Source organism: Echeneis naucrates, chromosome 4 (assembly GCF_900963305.1).
Source record: "Echeneis naucrates chromosome 4, fEcheNa1.1, whole genome shotgun sequence".
NCBI classification, from domain to species: Eukaryota; Metazoa; Chordata; class Actinopteri; order Carangiformes; family Echeneidae; genus Echeneis; species Echeneis naucrates.
Window position 1 is genome coordinate 17,543,922 of NC_042514.1, and position 19,250 is coordinate 17,563,171.

The window sequence follows — 19,250 nt, forward strand, 5'->3', positions numbered from 1 at the left end:
TGCTCACAAGACACTCGCAGGGCAGTGCGTGCTGAAACCAAACTGCCTTATTGGAAAGTCAAATTGTTCTGGTTTCATAGTTACGTTCTCAAGTGTTTTGTGTTGTGCTCCAGGGAGTTCCCGTCCAGCTAAATACAGCGAGCAGATATGAAACACCTCAGTCTTAGACACAGGTCGTGTACAAGTGCACTTACGCAGCTCTGGGCATATGCTTTTGCACTTTTTGTGTCGCTGATCTCCATTAGCCTCCCTGTGGCTCTTTCCACGATTTCCCCCGCAGCTAATGTTTTGTCATTTGAAACTTATGTGAATTAGCCTGTGGCGGAGATTGCCCCGTAGTAGTGATTCATCACCTGTTTGGCTGAGGTGATTGCATGAGTGAGTGAGTGCACGGTTACTGGTATGACGTGCGGAGCGAGCATCTGGTGTAGGGGGGGTTAATTGAGGGCGATTAAGGTGATTAATAGGTTTGTTTGAAGTAAAAACACAAGACAGACTAGCTTGTGTTACAGAGCAAATATTTTGGGGAAAAAATCCATCAGTGGCTGGAGTGCAGAATGGCTGGAGAGCGGCAGCAGTCAGGTGTGTGAGACTGTGTGTGTCACACCAGGAATGTTCTGACTCAGAGCTTAATGGCAACATGAAGTAAGGACAGTATGCATTTGTGTTGTGATGTGTTTGTGGTTTGGGGAACTGGTTGTGTGTATGGGGGAACAGATACAGACTTGTGATGATGTGTGATCGTTTAGGGGTGAAAAGGTGCTCCATTCCTACTATCATCTTGGAGAGATGCTGTGTTCGTGTATGCGTGCGACACCTCAGAGACAGCCTGAATGTTGTGCTTATATTTCACTTGAATTGTGCTTGTAGAAATCTGAAATTTTCCATTCCCCACATGCTGCCTTCCCTCCCCTCCGGGCCCACCAAACAGGAAGCAATTCCACTCAAGTGGGTTGAGAAACGGTTGCGCTTTCCTCACACATCATGGTGAACAACTCTCATTTTGTTTCCTCCCAAAGTGCTGATTTACTCCTGAAAAGTTTTCAAATTTGTTCAGGCTATTTTATGCCCCACAAAATTGCCATTCATCATTAGTTCTACAATCGAATGTAATATTAACTAAATTATATTTGAATGGAGCTGTAACTGAGAAATGATCGTTTTACTATCTTACTATAATCTAAGTAGAAGAGAATTGATTTTATTTATTTTGGGTTTGTGGATGTGGAACATCCTATTTTTGCTTGCTGGACTTTACATTTTTGGAAATGTATGGGAACGCTTTTTCATCTTTTTAGTTATAACTAATTTTACTATTATTTAGTAGATTGAATTTCTCCTTACATGGAAACTCTGAAGAGCTGTTCATGAAGAAGCAGCCTTAAACTTTGAGAGTCATGATTCATGGCGTTATATCGGTTGAAAGGGGGCCATTCACCAGAGCAAAGCAAAATACAAATTGGATGGCCTTACGCTATGTAGTTGAATGCAGTCATGCAGCCAAGAGAACAAGAAACAATCTGTGCCTACACCTCCATCAGCCCCTGTTGCTGTGTTATATGTGCGATGGGCCACTATCATGCCCACCTCTAGTTCTTACTCAATTCATGCCACCAGTATTGAATTCAGGGGTTATAATGTCATAAAAGTTGAAGAGGGCCAGTCAACCTGAACATGGAGCAACGAACACTTTAATGTCTACTTTAGCCACAGTGATTCTGTTTTATCTGCATTTCAGCTTTAGCACTCAATCGTGTCCAGTATTTATGCCATGTTCAAGCATCTACGCAACTTTCTGCTCGCATTAAAACCGCGCTGCATTCGAGGGGAAGATGTCTTACGTGCATGTTCTTCCCCTGAGGTCCCTCAGAGAATTTATAAAATGAGCTGTATTCGCCTTCGAGGAAACAAGGCAGAAAGGATCAGGATCTGTCAAGGTCGTCTGTGAAAAGTAGGACACATCTGAATTCAGGCAGGGGTTTCATTTCAAAACAGAAAACACCTAAGCTTGTAACCAATAGTGATGGAGGTGAACAGGAAACAAGAAACACTGACTTTGCCTCATCCTGCATCTATTCCACCGCGTGTCGAAACACCACCCTGAAATAGTCATTTTGTTCCCTATAAATGGTTTAACACATGGTCAGATGAAACTGGAGCTGTATAATAACATCTTTTCACTGACACTATTTATATTGTAAGGACTATTACACTTAATTGTATCTCCTCTATCCCCTCTGTATTTTTAATCTTGCAGTTTTGGCACAATCCAGGGGGGGTTGTGTGCATAATCTCCTTTGACTTAAAGTAAAAGTAAAAAAAAAAAAAAAAAAAAATCATTAAAACGTGTTGCTGATCTTGGCAGGTTGCATCACAGTTATGGTTTAGAGAGAACTTCAGGGTTCCTGCTATCATGGCATCTGTACTTGCCCATACTTTTCCTCAAACGCCTGTGATTCCTTCCCTGCTCTCTGCCCAGACCGGCCGTTAGTGAAAAAGGTTTGTGAACCTGACAGCGAAACATGGCTTTTTTTTTTTTTAAATACGGCATTCAGCTTCACTGTCTTTGCCTTTTAGGCCTCAGGGATAATCAATTACTTTTCAGAGGGTGCCAATATGTTAGAATACGGGAGGTGGGGGGGGGTTACAGATCAGGACATGAATAACATCAGGTTGGATCAGGTTACTGGGAGTCAGAATGTGGTTGAGGGGATAGTTTGAGTTCGGGTTTGCAGAATTTTCTATAGCATAAACCCCAAACCAAGCTGGGTAAATACTTCTTTAATGGCTGGACCGGCTGAGTTGTTTTTGTACTAATGTTATTTCTGCCACCCTTGGTCTATAAAGTTCCTGAACTTGTGCTTGTTTTAGCTTGTAAAGGTGAGAGCTGTGAGGCTGGGTTACAAAGTTGTGAAGGTTACTAAATTTGTGTGGAGCTGATCGCAGCTAGAAGCTTCTTAAAATCTCCAAAGAATGTGCTGACATTCATCCCCCGCACTAAATAATCATACCTGATGAATAACATTAGCGGACTGTTTCTCTTGTCAATTGTTGCCGTCACATCTGCAAAAGTTGTTCTTTTCTGCAGTGAAGAAGTGAAAGGATGGGTACTGATGAGAGAGATGTGCATTCAGGAAGCATGTTAATGAGAAGCAAGAGGTTAAAAAAAATGTTCAACAACTGTTAAACAGATGGCAACTTGCAGGAGGGCAACGCCAACCCACATAAACCAAAATATGTTGAGGTGTTGCAGCGTCTATGCTTAGTTTTGTTTTGCCGCGATATCAAAAGAGACAAATAGTTCAGTGCAAAAAAAAAAAAAAAAAGAGAGAGACATTTGATGTAACGATTACACAGGGTTGATCCAGACTGTTGTTTCAACATCTCCCCACTTCTATAATGTTTTCTGGAGAAAGAGAGGCAGCGAGCAAAGGAGAGGCAAGAGAAGGTACAGTCTTGTGGTCTGCTTTGGTTTCTAATATTGCAGAGGTAGTTCTTCAGCGGCCAAGCGGCACCATGTGATGGTAACTGGATCGCAACACAGCTGCAGCCGCGGGTACCCTTGGTCGTCCCCAAGGCCGCTGGAATAGCGACAGGGAAGCTACGCACACATGCAGGCGCACAAATAATGTACATGTGCGCACACCGGTGCATGGAAAAACCCAACTAGTAAAGGATGGGGGTAAGTGGGGCGGTGCAGGAGAGAACTCTACCCTGCCTGTTTCAAAGATGTTTTTAAAGCTGTGAAATTTCTTGTGCAACCACGGCAGGCTCAGTTACACACAGGGCTGTCTTTTAAAGCAAGAGCTGGTGTGTTTGTTCTTCTGTTAAATGAAGGATAGCAGTGGTCAGACAGGAACCCAGCTACAGTCAATTAGCGATGTCTCTGTCAGAGGGCAGACAAGAGGCTTGTTCGCTATTAAAGCCTCATTGTTTCTATTAGCCCCGATGGCCACAGCAGCGGATTTATGGAACAACTGGGACTGATAGAGTGTGCTACCCCAAAATAGCTGTGGGAAGGCGAACAGGACATGTAATTTGCTTTAGAATTACTTGTTTGAAACAACTAGTTTCAAATAGTAGAACATTTTTTAAGTGATATAAATTTAAATATTACTTTTTCTATAACACACTACATATTGCTTGGCCTTTTTTGTGGGGGGGGGGGGGGGGGGTAAACACCAGCAGATAATTTGGCTCCCAGCAGAAACTTTCTAACCATTTGATAGTGAAAGAACCTTTCCGAGGAGAAATGACTTGCTGTGACGGTAAATATCATGTATGATCCCCTGTTACTTCATGTCCATTTTTTGTTTTTATTGAACAAGACTGACTGTTTCAACAACATATATTTTTATCTTCAGCTGTGGTTTTCATTGTATTTATTATGCTTCTGTGAGCTACCTTTATCTTTAAAGCACAGTCTGGCCTGCGATGCACAAGATCTTCTGACTAGGGTGCAGACATATTTAATATGATCTATTGATTGTGTCTGTTTGTCCATCCATCCCTCATATAAGATATTTCAGCTCTTAAGCACTACAAGTCTGACAGTTTCAGCAACCATATATCTTCACTCTGTGTTCCAGACTGTAGAAATCTAGACTGATTCGACCACTGAAGGTTAAAATTTATTACACAAACATCTCTCAGATAGCGCTGTCAAATGTGAACAAAACCTGATGAATGATCTTTGGCACTGCTTTCTGGTGTCTTTATAAATTAAATCACTGGCTGGATGGGGTCAAAATGATGAAATGCTGATAGCTCAATAAGCGGTGAAGACGCATTTACAAATGGGATATAGCTACAACTTGGTCATGTCCAAAGAGTAATTTTAATATTTATTTACTTTCTTTGAATTAGGAGGAAAGGCTGCACCAAAGATGCTTTCATTACTGGCCGGCATCTGCATATCATAGCAAGATTGCTGTACCCATTTAAACACACGAACACACAGAGTGCAACCTTACACTGCTATCACTGAGTCACACTTGCCTACCAGAAACCAAAGAGCATGCAGGGCTGTTTCAGGGCTGGGTGGGACAGGAGAGAATCCAAAGTGTGTGGCAAGTTGGCAGACAGATCAAACACTTAACCCTGAACCCTGATACGCAATGTTGCAGATACTTAGTTCAATAAGTAAAGGGAATAGTGTCAGGTATCATGGCGCTCTTACCTTTAAGAGTGCCATGATAACATTCATTAACACACCAAGCACAGGATATTATTTATTTAGAAGAATTCTAGGAAATAAAAACACTTATTCATTGATTTGTTTATCTGTATGGAAGATGACGTTTACCTAAAAGTCGATTCATGTCTCCTTATTTCCTGTGAGTAAATGTGATTTAATTCTATACTTTCCTGCACTGGCATGTCTTTATTACTGTTGATTAGTCCAAGAGTGCAGGTCTCCAAGCTGGCAAAGTAAAAAAAGAAAAAAAGAAAAAAAGACACAAGTAAAATATTAACATCAAAACAATAATACCACAATGTGCAGACTCAAAAGAACATAATTCTAGCTGGTTTTAGAAAAAAGCAAGTCCTCAGGGGCCATTTGGAAACCAATAGCCAGAATGTACTAACAAAGTATCAGTCAAAATAACCATGCATAACAGCTCGAATCACACTACAGTCGGCCCTATATATATATACAGAGGTATCAGCTGTACACTATACCAATCCGACCTTGTGTCTTTGTGGCCTCCACTGAGAGAACCTTGAACTTTATCATTGCTCAACAAGATCAAACCTCTGCTGTAAATGTATATTTAGCATCAACCTTTCCCAGAAAAACTGACCTTATTGCAACATTTCGGAACAAAAGCGTAACACGTACATGTTTTGGCTGTTCCTAGGTAAGTGAGCTCTTTCTTTCTTTCTCCCTGTCAACTGCCTGTAAAATTTCTCCTTTATGAAATTAAATGAGACCAAACTACTATGGTAGATTGTCTTCGTGCAGTTTCGCGTTTTATTTTATTTTTTGTCTGATAAACTAGATAATCGTGAAAAGATCAATGTTTTTTTTTTTTTTCCCACAGCAACACTATTAAATTCATACAGCAGCTCGCTCAGAAGTGCCAAGGGAGATGACCTTGCCACACCAAGACATGTGTTTTAAGTCTGCACTCAGTCTGTAATGAGGAGAGCTGGCAAGATGATCAAAGTATTTCCACTGAACCCTGATGCTAAATGTTTCTGATGACCTGTCCGAAGGGAGAAATAACTGATCATACCAAACAAGCACAGAGTTCTGGGCTCCACAGTCAGGTCTTGAAGTGTGCTCTGAAAAACTCCCTTGAATGAGAATTTACCTTCCCTGCATGTCTATTTTTGCACACAGCTAGTGTAAATACTGCAACGTGGTAAAGGAAATGAAGGCAATGGGAAAACAAAGATCATTTTGATAGCTCGGTGCTATGGTGCATGTGTAAAGAATGCACGTTGGCTATCGGAGGAAAGAGGGAAAGAGGACCTCCTAGCTTGAAATAACACAGTGGAGGTGAACAGTGTGAGTTTTGAGTTGTGCCTCGTCTTTGTCATGTCGCCCCCACCCACTAAACTCTCCCCAGCTCATTTCATCCTATCTTTCCTGTTGCTACTGCAGCTGATAGTATGTATGAGGAAAATATTAAGATCAGAGTTTGAGGCAAACGCCAAAGCAAAGCTTTTTCTGCCTTGAACACAGTGAAATCTATCTGCCTGAAATGTAAATGAGGCACAACCAAAGAATGAACAGCAGGAGAGCTGGAGGTGGGCGACAAAAGGCAGAGGGTGGAGACGCAGGGCTGTTACAAATCCAAAAACATGTTTCAGCCTGTTGAAACTGCTTCGTCAGCATACTGGCCTGAATCGAATTACCCCTCCACATGCTCTCTTCTCTCCCCTTTCCTCCCTTGGCCTACAAAGGAAAATGTTAATCATTCGGTGATTGAAGATTGAATCAAACCTTTCCAAAGAGCCCTGAACAATACAGCCAATCTGTCTGTCCCCAGCCCCATCCTAACAAGAATAGTGGAACGTGAGTGGCAATTCAGAGCAGGGGTACTATCTATTAAGCTGCAACATGCCTTGTCTAAGGACACCCCAGAATGAAACACGGGAGAACGGGATAAATTAGCTTTTCCCTCAGCTTTCCTGTGGGGGGAAATTGATTTATACCGCGTTATTTTACACAGAAGTCATTATCATCGCTTGGTGATTGATGCTATCTTTTTTTATCATTAGGGCAAAAACGGCAATTTGGCTCTCAGGAAGGAAGACATGTTGCAGATAGTGTACATTAAAACACAATGGAGCATATTCAGGGTTTCTTTTTCTTTCTTTTTTTTTTCTTCCAAGCTCATAACCTCTTCTTCCTTTGTGCCAATCTCCCCTCTGTCTGTCTGTGAAAGGACAAGGAGAGAGGCGGAGTGATATGCTGGTAGATACACGCAGAAAGACACGGAGCAGTGTGCTATCATCTGTGTTGACGCCATAAGGTCGACAGTTGTCAAAAGTATCTGACCTCCATCTTTGAGAGATTACAGCAGAGAGCACAAAAAGGAAGGAGAGGAAAAAGTGGAAAGTGGATATAAATCAATTGCATGTTCAAACAAACTTGTCCAACGTCAGGCTCAGCATACCATAAAGAACAATGTTGCCTTGGAAACGCTTGCACCCCCCCCCATCCTTTCCCTTTGGTGAATATTTCCCATCCTCCCTGTTTGAAGAAGGGATACTGCATAAAATATTAAACAGTTTGCCATATGATTGGTGGGTTTGGGGTTATATAGTCATAATGATAGACTAGAGTCTGTCACAATGGCTTACATTTGAAGAACAACTGAGCTTATGAAATTCCAATAAATAATGTATACACATCCCTCACTCTGTGAAAAAAGGGCCAAGAGATGAAGAGAAATTAGAGATGAATGGTTTCCCTATCAACCCTTTCTGTGCTATTGTATTCAGGTTTGCCCCCCTTTTAACTCTCATTTTTTCTTAACTGCTTCACCTCATTCCCTCCTTTCATTGCTGCTTTTCTTGCAAGTTAAAAAGAGATGACACTGCAGTGGACAAGAGCGGCCCATAGATCAGCCAGACGTAACCAGACTTTGATTTCAAAATCAACTTTGAAAATTGCTCCGAAATGGCCACAAGTTGAAACGCTACTTCTTTATCAACATTGTTTATAGATGTAGTTAATGTCTTCTGGAAGAGGAAAAAAATATATATTAATTAAAATATAACTTATCTGGCTTGTTAAGTATTGAGTAATTACATTTTTGTGTATATTTGTCCAAAATATAGCTAATGCAGCCAAGTGTACATACATCTTTCATAGTTATATTTTTTAATGTCAGTTAAAAGGAAGGTTGGAAATGCATTTTAATGGGAATATGAAAAATACAAACAGGGAAAAAAGTTCCATCCACATCAATTCTTTGTTCATACATTAACAAAGTGCTCTTTCCATTTGCCTGTCAGGCCCTCAGCAAAGCCTCCACAGAGAAGGGCAATGGCCTCGCAGCAGGAGTCCGGGATGAGCTGCCATGAGGGCTCTTGACAGAGTCAGCGTGAGGACCTGACTGTGCAGCAGGAGTTTCTGCACTCCACCCCTTAGCTGTCAGGGGTCTGGGATCAAAAGTCCTGCTTGTTGTGCTGACGCCTGATGCACCAGGGAAACTCTGATTTGATCTAAAAACAGAATGTGTGATGGAGGAAGAGCCATTTGAGTCCATTATTTCTGTCAGCTTTGAGGGGGTTTTGACAAGTTCCACACCTGGCAGGTCTGTGTTGCCGAGATTTATGAGTTCATGTTGTGATGGCAGAGCTATCAGCTCCGGTCGGTCTTTCTTCTCGCACATTTTCCATCCATTCTGTGCCTCGTTATCCCCCCTGCATTGTTCTGAGCCGAGGCATAAAAAGTCATTGTAGTCACTTTCAGAGGAAGACCTGCCCTTCAGGTGGAAGAACTGATAGAACTGGAAGTCACACTCATACACAGGCTTATATTTATACACAGACACATAGCTGGATGCCCCAGCAGCAGTGGGGTCCTTGTTGAGAGGGCAGCAGTGGAGGCTCGGGGAAGCAGACAAGGGTGGAGGGTGAAGCACAGGGACGAGGGCTGAGGAGGGCAAGGAGAGGTCGCCCTGAAGCTCTCTCTGTCTCAGCTCTCGCTCCAGCATCACATTCTCCAGCTCCTTATCTGCGAAGGCTCGTCTCTTCCTCATCCGGGCGCTGATGGACGGGCACGTGTAGTGTATTTGATCACGCTGTGACTGCTTAGTCCAGCAGGTTGAGTCTGTCTCCAGAGGCACCATCGGTTTGAGCCCTGAGCAGAGGACGGAGAGAACAACGTTACATGCTCCAGCTATATATCAGTTTACTCAATGAATTCATAAATTATGAAGTTTCTCCCAACAGAATAGTGCTGTGTTTATGTTTGAATACTTTTTGGATTATTAATATTCATCATGCAGTTGGTCATCTTTGCTTTACTAAGAGCTCAAGAAGCTTGGGAACATTACAAAGAAGACAAAGCTTCCATCAGGATTTGACTGCAAGCCAGCAGATATTAATACACACTATATATTATAGGAATTGCCTGCTGCTGAGAAATAGTGCAGCAACAGTAATAAAGACAGATAAAATCTGCATTTAGGTTGCAAAATGACATCCAAGGGGAAGAACAAGCAGTGTCAACCAAACAAGACTCTCTAAATGCAGGTGCCAACATCAAACATAAATAGGCCACACATGTATTGGTCTCAGTTAAAATGAAAGGAAACCAGAAGGGGTTCAGCATCCTCAGTAATACAACAAAACATTGCTCCCATTTCTGCAGTATTACTTTCTGTGTAAGTCTCTTTGCACTTTTCCCAAATAAATTTTTAGAGAAGGTAAAGTTACTTCTGACACGTCAATGCACACAATTTATGCATGAAAAGGAATTTGGTTTAAAAGTCTGTGTGCAATCAATCACTTCTTCATCTAGCAGTTAATATATGATTGATCTTGCATGACAAAACGCAATGAATGAACACAAAAATTAAAAGCAAAACGTGAAGTTAAATTTGAGGATTTCATGTGATCTGCTGGGAAGGGAATTCTTGAACTTTCTTCCCCAGTTGAGAAGAAGAGAGATTTGTTAATAAGGGAGGAGACATTAAGCTTTACCCTGCAGGATGCTCTTAGCTAAGACACTTGGTTCGGCTGCTCTGTTGTAACGCTGATATGCCATCCTCCGCAATGGAGCTGCACATCTGACCCCCTTCTTGCCCTGGGAGAAACACAGAAATGGGAATTAGGCATTTACACATATTATCCTGAGACTGTCTACAAAGGGTCATGAAAGGTGTTAACACATTAGAGGGGGCAAGTGAAAGTTTTCATTTTTAAAAGATAAATTTGTCCTGTGGACACCGCAGGAATGTGAATTTAATATAAATGGAAAAGCGCGATAAATGTTTGTTACATTTTAATAGAATATTCTATCAACAATATTTATAACAACAAATTTTCTTATTATGTTTGGAATGCTTCCTAATGCTGAAATTGACAGAGAAACAAGTTAAATGTTATGACTAACAACAGCTCACTTCATTTCTAAGAATACAGAGGACCCCTGCTACAAACTGATTAGAAAAGCAGTGCGTAAACAACCCTACCCCATCTGATTTCAATATGAAAACTAAATAAAAAAAAACAAGCTGAGGCTCAAGCTGTTATCGCTGGACACTCTTGTATTCATCGCTGTGCACATGCTGCCCCTCTACTATTGTCAACTCTTCTATAAAAGTGTAAAACGCTTCGGGTTATTTTTCCTCCTAATATATACATATTATGACTTCCTGTCACTTCTAGTTCATGCAGTTGATTTGCATTGATTGCTTGATTAAAAGGAGTCATTTCATTTCCTGATTCTGCCCCAGGGCCTCTCTCACCTCCGCAGCCTGCTGCCGCCGGAGCGCGACCTGCGCCGCCATGACGCGCTGCCGCTCCACCACCAGCAGGCAGCAGGCGCAGCGGCAGTCCCTCCAGCGGCAGAAGCGCTTGTGGCCCTTGAGGCAGGACACCACGCCGTGGTTCCGACAGCGGGCGCATTTGGGGCTGCGCGTCATCTTGCGCGGTTTCTGCTGCTGGCGCTGCTCCGAGGACGGAGGCTCCGGGACTTTATTCTGACCTCCGACAACGGGGACGCATCCGTCAGGACTCGTCACGTCAACGACGACTCCTTCGGATGTTCCTTCAGGTTTAGCCGTGGTCTGCTGCAGGCCTTCTTCCAGCTGAGAGGACATCTAGGCCTGTGACTCACAGTGCGGGACTCCCACTTTGAATGCACTGAGCACACTTTAACCCAAAGATAACAAATTGGATTTGAACTCTATATTAAACAAATCCAACTCGATTATAGTTTTTTTTTTTTTTTTTTGCTAAAGTTGAACTATTGTGAAAAAATAAAAAATAAATCACTCTTTAAAGAGCCGAAGAGCTGATGAAGCGTCAGGGTGGTGGCAGTGGTGTTTTACGCAGGCATTTCAACCACACAGTCCCAACAGCACCTGCAGCAGGACAGACGTCCGCAGAAACAGATAGTCCAATTTATATGAGCCAGCTTCCATCAGAAGGAAATGAATTGGCGCTTTAGGAGGGCGATTCCGGGATTACGAGTCGCGTCCTGGTCCAGTTAGTCTCTGCTGCGACATGACTGTGTTTTCAGGGTGGAAACTTTGCAGGCGCCCGCCAGACGTTTGAAATGTTAAGCCTCTCTCAGCTGCTCTCTGACGCTGTTTCCAAGAACACGCAGACTGCAGACCGGGCCGCAATGCCGAGCTCCTGGCGCGGAACCCATGAGCAAAGATTTGGGGAAACCCGTTTGGAACTACGGCAACTCACCCCCCCTCCCTATAAACACTTCTACCTGCCCTGCCCACCTTCCGAGTTGCTCTCATCTTTCGTCAGAGATTTTTGGAACCCTGCCAGGACCTGCGCTCCACATCAGATGCATCATTTCAGGTGAAATCAGAAATTAAATCTGAACAAAGTGTAGGAATTTAGGTAAGATAATGCAAATCAAAAGGTATTTATTTAACTAGTGAACACACAACAAGCATACCAATTATTTCAATTATCTTAATCAAAGCAATACATTTAGAGAGAAGGGAGTGTGTGTGTTTGTGTGTGTGTGTGAGAGAGAGAGAGAGAGAGAGAGCGAGAGAGAGAGAGAGCGAGAGAGAGAGAGAGAGAGAGAGAGAGAGAGAGAGAGAGAGAGAGAGGCTTAAAACCATACAGCCAGGTTCTGAGCCTGTGAGGCTCTGCATGTGTGTGAGCTGTATGTTTTACACACCGACACAATACGAACTAATTACGCACGCGCCTTGGGGGGAGAGTATAGGGAATAAGGGGAGGGGGGTTATATTTCCATATTACTTTAGGAGTCATCTTCGTACTCATATTTATTCATAACGCAATTAAATTATTCAGTAATTTAATGGCTCTCTTGATGTTTCCAGTGTCTCAATTTCTGAGCCTGAAAGTGAATAATCAGAGCCTTTGAAACACATAAACACTCCCTCTTAGTAAAGGTTGTCCGGAAAACACTGAGTGGATTATTCTGAGCCCACCTTGTTAATAACCAATATAATTTAATATTGATATCAGATAACTGAGCGATTAAAAGACGGCAGTAATTGCTACTAAAGGGTTATGTCTTTAGGACATTTTTATCATACTGTATATTACAGGCTACTGTACTTGCTCTTGGTCAGTCAGTCTAGGTGATACACTCAATGACTTTCTGTGGATGTTGATGTTATGCTACACGCAGTTGCATATAATCCTAAGGCTAATACAGGGTATAAAAACAGTTTATGTTTCCTTCACCTATCACTGTGAAAAGCTTTCACATACCTTACAGTTTGGTGTCACACACAGCACGGGGATGGTGTGAAACGTGTGCTCCCTACTGGTTGGATATTGTAATTACATGTAGGGTAATTACAGGTGTGGGCTCACAAGTAGTCATTAAAATAATCTTCACCAGAGGGCCAACAATCAAACTCCTTTTCTCCTCCACAAGGACCTTTCAGACAGACATCACTGTAGACTAACCCAGGATGTCTTCCACTAAAGCACCTGATAACCCATTACCATGGTTTGCCCTTCATGCTTCAGGAAAACAGTGATTAACTCATCATACACAGCAACAACAACAAAAAAAATGGCTCATGGATTGAAATTGCAGATGCTCTCTGCACATTTTTCTGTTCCCAGGGGAAATACCTTCAAGAACTCAGATTTTACTGCAGTATATACAAGGTTTGTATTTACATATGCAAATGTGTCGAATACATTCTGTTTGTGTGTGTGTGTGTGTGTGTGTGTGTGTGAATGTCAATGCTGTAACGACACAGAGTCAAATAGAAGTTATTTGTAATGAATAAGTCATGTATGAAACGCTTTTAGTGAGTTATTTTTACATAGTATCTTATATTCCAGAGTCCAACGGGTTTAAATGTCTAAGGCCCAATAATCTTCGATCTTGATCTTAGACTTATACATGGACAGTAGTGTCCTCCTGGTGGATTTCAGGATGTTATCAGATCATGATATGTTAAAAGGAGTGATATCAATGATATGGCTAAGAAACTAATATTTCAATCTGAAACATAAAATGTCCATTTGCAAACCAGAGCTGTTCCTCAATTTGGCAATACAGATAAGACAAAAAAATTGTATCATATTAATTAAGGGTTATATAATATTTGACAAGTTTCCTGGTGAGCAATTTTTGCAAAGTGGTATAAAATTGAATATTTGCAGTGAAAATATGAAATACTGGTTGCAGTATATATAGACAGAGCAGCAGTAAACCAAGGAGGCTTACCTGCACTCTGTTCCAAGAGTCACTAATATTGAAGGGGAATCAACATGAGGAAATGCTGCTGTTGTGAAAAATCCTCCTGGACTAGCAAAAAGCAGCTGTCGTGGTGAACCCACATGGTTCTAACAAAGCACACAAAAGGGACAAGCTTTAAGTGTAATGCATCACCTGAATAGCAGGCAGTTAGTGTCCGGCAAAGAGAAGGAAGGAGAAGAATTATAATATTAAAGGCAGACAAGGAAAACAAGTCAGTCCTAATGACACACCTCTTAAACCCAGGTAAAGATCAGTAAATATTAAAGAAAATTTAAGCAAGTACAATGTGGCAACATTTTTAGTTGCAAAATATTTTATTTAAACCAACTTCGATAAGTAGATGATTGTATGTTAGGACAAATTGGCTTGAAATTGCAGTGTCTGATGTCAAAGTTATAGTTTTTTTGTTTGTTTGGTTGTCTTTGCAGGGGTCATGCCTCTGCTACTGGTGCTTTTGAGAGTGAACACTTTTTTTTTTTTTTTTGCAGACTACAAGATGTAATTTGTCAGAAAACCAACTGGAAACACAGGCTGTCTAAATAAAGCACAGAAGCTCTCAGTTTCCTGCAAAGAGCAGTCTACCAATGGGTGAGTGAATGGCTACTGTTGCTTAGGGGGACACACATGGTACAGTATGTTAATGGAAAACAGGAAAGTGTCCCCCTAATTAATGCCATCATGTCGGCTCCTGCCTACACTGGAGTGCATCTCTCAAAGTCCCTTGACTGTCGCACAAATTGACTGTTATCAGCACTGACAGTGCTCAAACATTCCCATTACATATCCTCCTCTTCCCCACACTCATCTATGACCTGCAGTTGTGAGTTCTTCCATTTTGGTAGCAGAGATGGGCTTTGACATACTCCTTGGTTTCCACCATTCGGCATGTCATTTGCCATTTGCCTTTACTTCTATGTCCGGTTTTCTCAATCAGCTTGTGAAAGTAACTCAAACAAAACACAAACAGCAGGCAACCTGTAAGTTTCACTCAAGGACAAGGGGTCTACTCCAACTTTATATAATGTGCTGAAGTTTACAAAAACAAAAACAGGAGTTGGAAGGCAGGCTGCATTCTCAACGAAAAACCTGAGCTGAATATCAATTCTCTTCAAAGAGAGAGAAAAAAAAAACATACCAGGCTATGTTTCACGGTGCCTTTACACAAAGACTTTAGCATCTTCACCCACCTACTTCCAAGGAGCAAGAGACACCTTGGCAGTTATCAGCATAAGGCAGGGGCCATTAAGCTGACAGTTTATTCAAGGGAGGCTTAACCTGCACCTTTGAGAGCATTTGAGATTGTCAAGCTTATTAAGATAGAAAAAATATGTCTGCTTAAATAAATTCACCTCGTCATATTAGACACAATTGGGGTCTGTTTGGTACTCATTTTTATGCTGTACGTAGCATTAAATGTGTTGCTGTGTGCCGCAAAACAGTTTGCAAGGCAGTACGCCTCAGTTGATACTTAAAAAAAAAAAATCATATGGTTTAACTTTTTCCCAGTACTCTGAAAAAAATGGAGTGGGATTTACTTAAAAAAAACCTCAGGAACAATTTCCACACAGTAAAGTCTACATACCAATAAATATTGCATTTAATCAAGAAATATTTGTTACGTTTACTAGCAAATTTTACTCATTCTACTTAAGTAAAATGTACTCGTAGACTACCTGTGCCTTCACTTACAATTTTCTGTAAAAAAAAAAGACTTGTTTACTTCTAAGCTCTTAATTGGCTGGACCTAGTTCTTATTTTAGCATTATTTCAGTAACATTTACTTGAAATAAACTCGGTAACTATTCCACACAAAAAAATCTTTGTAATTTACTCTTACTTACTCTCACTTAAGTAAAGTCTAAGTAAGAAACACTAAACACAAAATAACTTTTTAAACTGCACCTTTATTTGCCCACACTGGTGCAAGAGGTTATTGCTTACAGTTTTCTGACACTTTGACTCTGGCTGGCATGACCAGATACATTAAAAAAAAAAAAAAAAAAAAAAAAAAAAAAAAACATTTCCAGTTAGAATTTAAGAACAACTTTCACTACAGTGCTCAACTTAACCAGCCACTCAATAGATTACCAGCATTTGGCTGATGACTGATGTTTATTGTGTGCTCTGGTCTGAGACAAACATCCTGTGCTCAAATAGGACATTTGACCTCTGATGCTTTGTATCACAGAGGGCCTTGACGAGAGCATTTACATACAAAATTTCAAAAGAAATGCCTAAAAAAAAATCACTTTAAAGTGAAATAACTGCAAAAAACAAAGTGCAGTCAGAAACACGCTTCTTTTAAGGTATTCTAAAGGTAATCCAAAAGGTAACATACAATTGTATGTAAACATTCACAATGTGGTTTATCACCCCAACCTGCAATGTCTCCATATACCAGTTACTATAACATACTGACCTCAGTCAACTCTGCCATCACTGCATTTATCGTGACAGCAGTGTAGCAATTTAGCTCCGCTAGCTTCAATGTTAGACGATGCCTGGCTTGGCATCTCGGCTAGTGCCGTTAGCGATTCGTGGTCTCTCAATTATTTTAAACCAATTACAATGATACATTCTGTACCACAGTAGTGTTAAAAGGCCAACATCCCATTTTGGTTTTAAGAGAAGCATCTGAACAAAGCACGCATTGTGTTTTCAGTTCACCGACAGGCTAACATCAACAAGCCAAAATGGCGCCTCCTTTCTGCGTTTAATGCTACCAGACCTCAAAACACAAGGAAACGGCCCTTGGGGAAAGTGGCTCCTCAGTATCACACACTCTGGACAATAATCACACTGCAGCTCTGTTTACCTGTGCTCAGAGACGTATCTGTGTCCGCAGTCCTCCGAAAGAAGGATGAATCATCCAAGTCCAAGTCCAAAACGATCCGCGGACGTAGGGAGAGCCGGTGTGTCAACCGATTTGGTTCCCCCCAGGTTCCTGTTCCCCTTTACGCTGATTCACGACCGAGTCGTGCGTGGTTGCTATGTTATCGTGCGTGGTTGCTATGTTATCGTGCGTACTTACGGAAGAAACGCAAATGGAAACACAGCTGGATGTACGGAAAGCGAAATGGGAAAAACGTCACACCAGGCTAACTGCAGTAGCCCATGCTACGTTAATTTCACCGTCATAATAAAACTTTCAGTGTGTTGGCTGATCTCTGTTTCTGTGCTTAATGTTCCCTTTACTGATGTATCTGGCTCACCAGTTGGCAAAGTATGCTTCAACCCATACGGCTGTAAAAATTACCGTAAGATCTGTTCTCTTTTCCAATGTAATATTGTTTCTGTTCCTCCTGGAATATCTTCCTTGATTAATAGTGTGAATACTTTATGTTTGGAAAAAAATCTGGTCCCTGCTTCAAAAACTCTCCGTGGTTATAGATAAAAGAGGTGTCATTTATAATTAGAATTATTAGATCCTTCTTTTTAATGACATTAAAATATGATGATATAGATGGACATTATGCTTACTTTGACTGTTATACTGAGACTGTTGTCTCTCTCTTCTGGAAATGTAAAAAATACCCGTACATTGTGGCAAGGTATTTGTAGGTTTATTATTTTCGGTTTTATAAAGAGTGATATTTTAGTTGATAAAGAATATTCTTTAATCAATGTCATAATTCATGCAAAGTTTTGCAACCACCAATGCAGACTTGCCTAAATAAAACTTTTGTGTTTATGAAAAAGCTGGGCCAGTATATTAAATTTACATATTTTGCTAAAGACAGCCATCGAAATTATGAGACTGTGCTCCCACGTAAATATTTAGAAATCAATATAATAATAATAATAATCAATATAATTTAGTGCCACGGGCTTTCGCTCAGAGGCACTACTTCTACACAGTAGAAGACTGTGCACTCTTATTCCTAAAAAACCAGCCGAAATTTTCCATAGAGAATGAATGGGAGCCGACGAAAAATCGCCTCAAAATTTCACATATTTTCCTCAGTCGAGTAGCTCAGTCATACTTCCACGTAGAAATGTTATTCAAACTTTAAAACGGAGGAAATCTTGTGCTCTTCCCAGAACATCAAACCGTTTTCTCCTAAATCGTATACTTTTCACGCTACGAGCCCTCAAAGGAGCAGTACAAATCACTTTTTCCTCAAAGTTAGAGTGGAGCCGCTCGTTAACTAGAGTGAGAACAGAGTGAAAAAGTAACCGACATTTTCATGTTTAACTCGAGCTCACGGCCAAACCGTGAAAAGGAGACAAATCTTTTTGCTTGTCCGATGTTGATATTAGAGAGGGCCTACACCCCCTTCCGTTATCTTGGACCTCAATATGAAGCTTATTCATTTATGGTCACCCAAATCAATGATCCATTCACTGAACATTTTTTTTCTGAAAGCCTAACCATTATCTGTGATAGGACGTGCCCATAAAAAGGATATAGGCCTACGTAACTGTCATTGAGATGATCAAAATTAAACTGTCGCATTGACAAAATAACAATTCAACACAAAAGCATGGTATTTCTGTATTCATTCAAAAGTATAAACCAATCAACAGGCGCGAAAATCATGAATCGAAATCATGATTTTGCAATTACCTCTTTTCCATTACAATCAATGACTGGTAGTACCAAATTAAATAACATATATTCAAACCAACATGGAAATCTTGTTTTCGCTGCAATCTCACTCAAGTCTTCTAAATTTTTGTACCACTTCGCTTTCCGTATATCCAGTTGTTCTGGGTTGGTCCTGTGGGCGGCGTCAGTTAACATGGCTTTTCGAGGGGGAACACGAATTCCAATGGGGAACCAAATCGGTTGACACACCGGTGTGTCAACCGATTAGTTTCCCCCCAAGTTCCCTAGGCTACTCTCGCACAGAAATGCTAGCTGGTATCCATTTACACAAAGATTGACAAAGAATGGCCGAACAAATGCATTCTCAATTTATTTTGTTATATACTAAATAACATACCAGTAACCTACACATTGGCTTCTCCATTTCGCTTTCCGTACACCCAGCTGCGTTTCTATTTGTTTCTTCTCTAAGTACGCACGGTAACTTAGCAACTACGCACGACTCAGCAGTAAATCAGCGTAAAGGGGAATAGGAATTCGGGGGGAACCTAATCGGTTGACACACCGGTAGCTAGCTAGCAGGCTGAACTATTCTCACACTGACGTAAGCTGACGAGCCAACAGAAAAAAAATCATTCAGTATATAAACTACCCCCTCATCAAATGAGCACCCAAACAATCCTGCAACCGAACTGTGTCTTCCAGAAGTCCCGTTGTTTCTACGTAACTCTTCTTTTTTTTTTTTTTTTGCGTGACTCTGAAGTCAAACGTGCGCACACGCTGACGTCACTT

The 19,250-nt window shown here is 41.1% G+C and overlaps 1 protein-coding gene across 1 annotated transcript; it reads right to left on the reverse strand.

Moving 5' to 3' along the window:
* Positions 1-8,057: 8,057 nt before the first annotated feature.
* Positions 8,058-11,881, reverse strand: dmrt2b (doublesex and mab-3 related transcription factor 2b). Its single transcript, XM_029500971.1, has 3 exons — positions 10,935-11,881; positions 10,168-10,270; positions 8,058-9,322 (listed from the first exon to the last, which is right to left on the reverse strand). The coding sequence occupies exons 1-3, from the start codon at positions 11,286-11,288 to the stop codon at positions 8,469-8,471; spliced, it is 1,311 nt and encodes a 436-aa protein (XP_029356831.1). The 5' UTR covers positions 11,289-11,881; the 3' UTR covers positions 8,058-8,468.
* Positions 11,882-19,250: the final 7,369 nt, after the last annotated feature.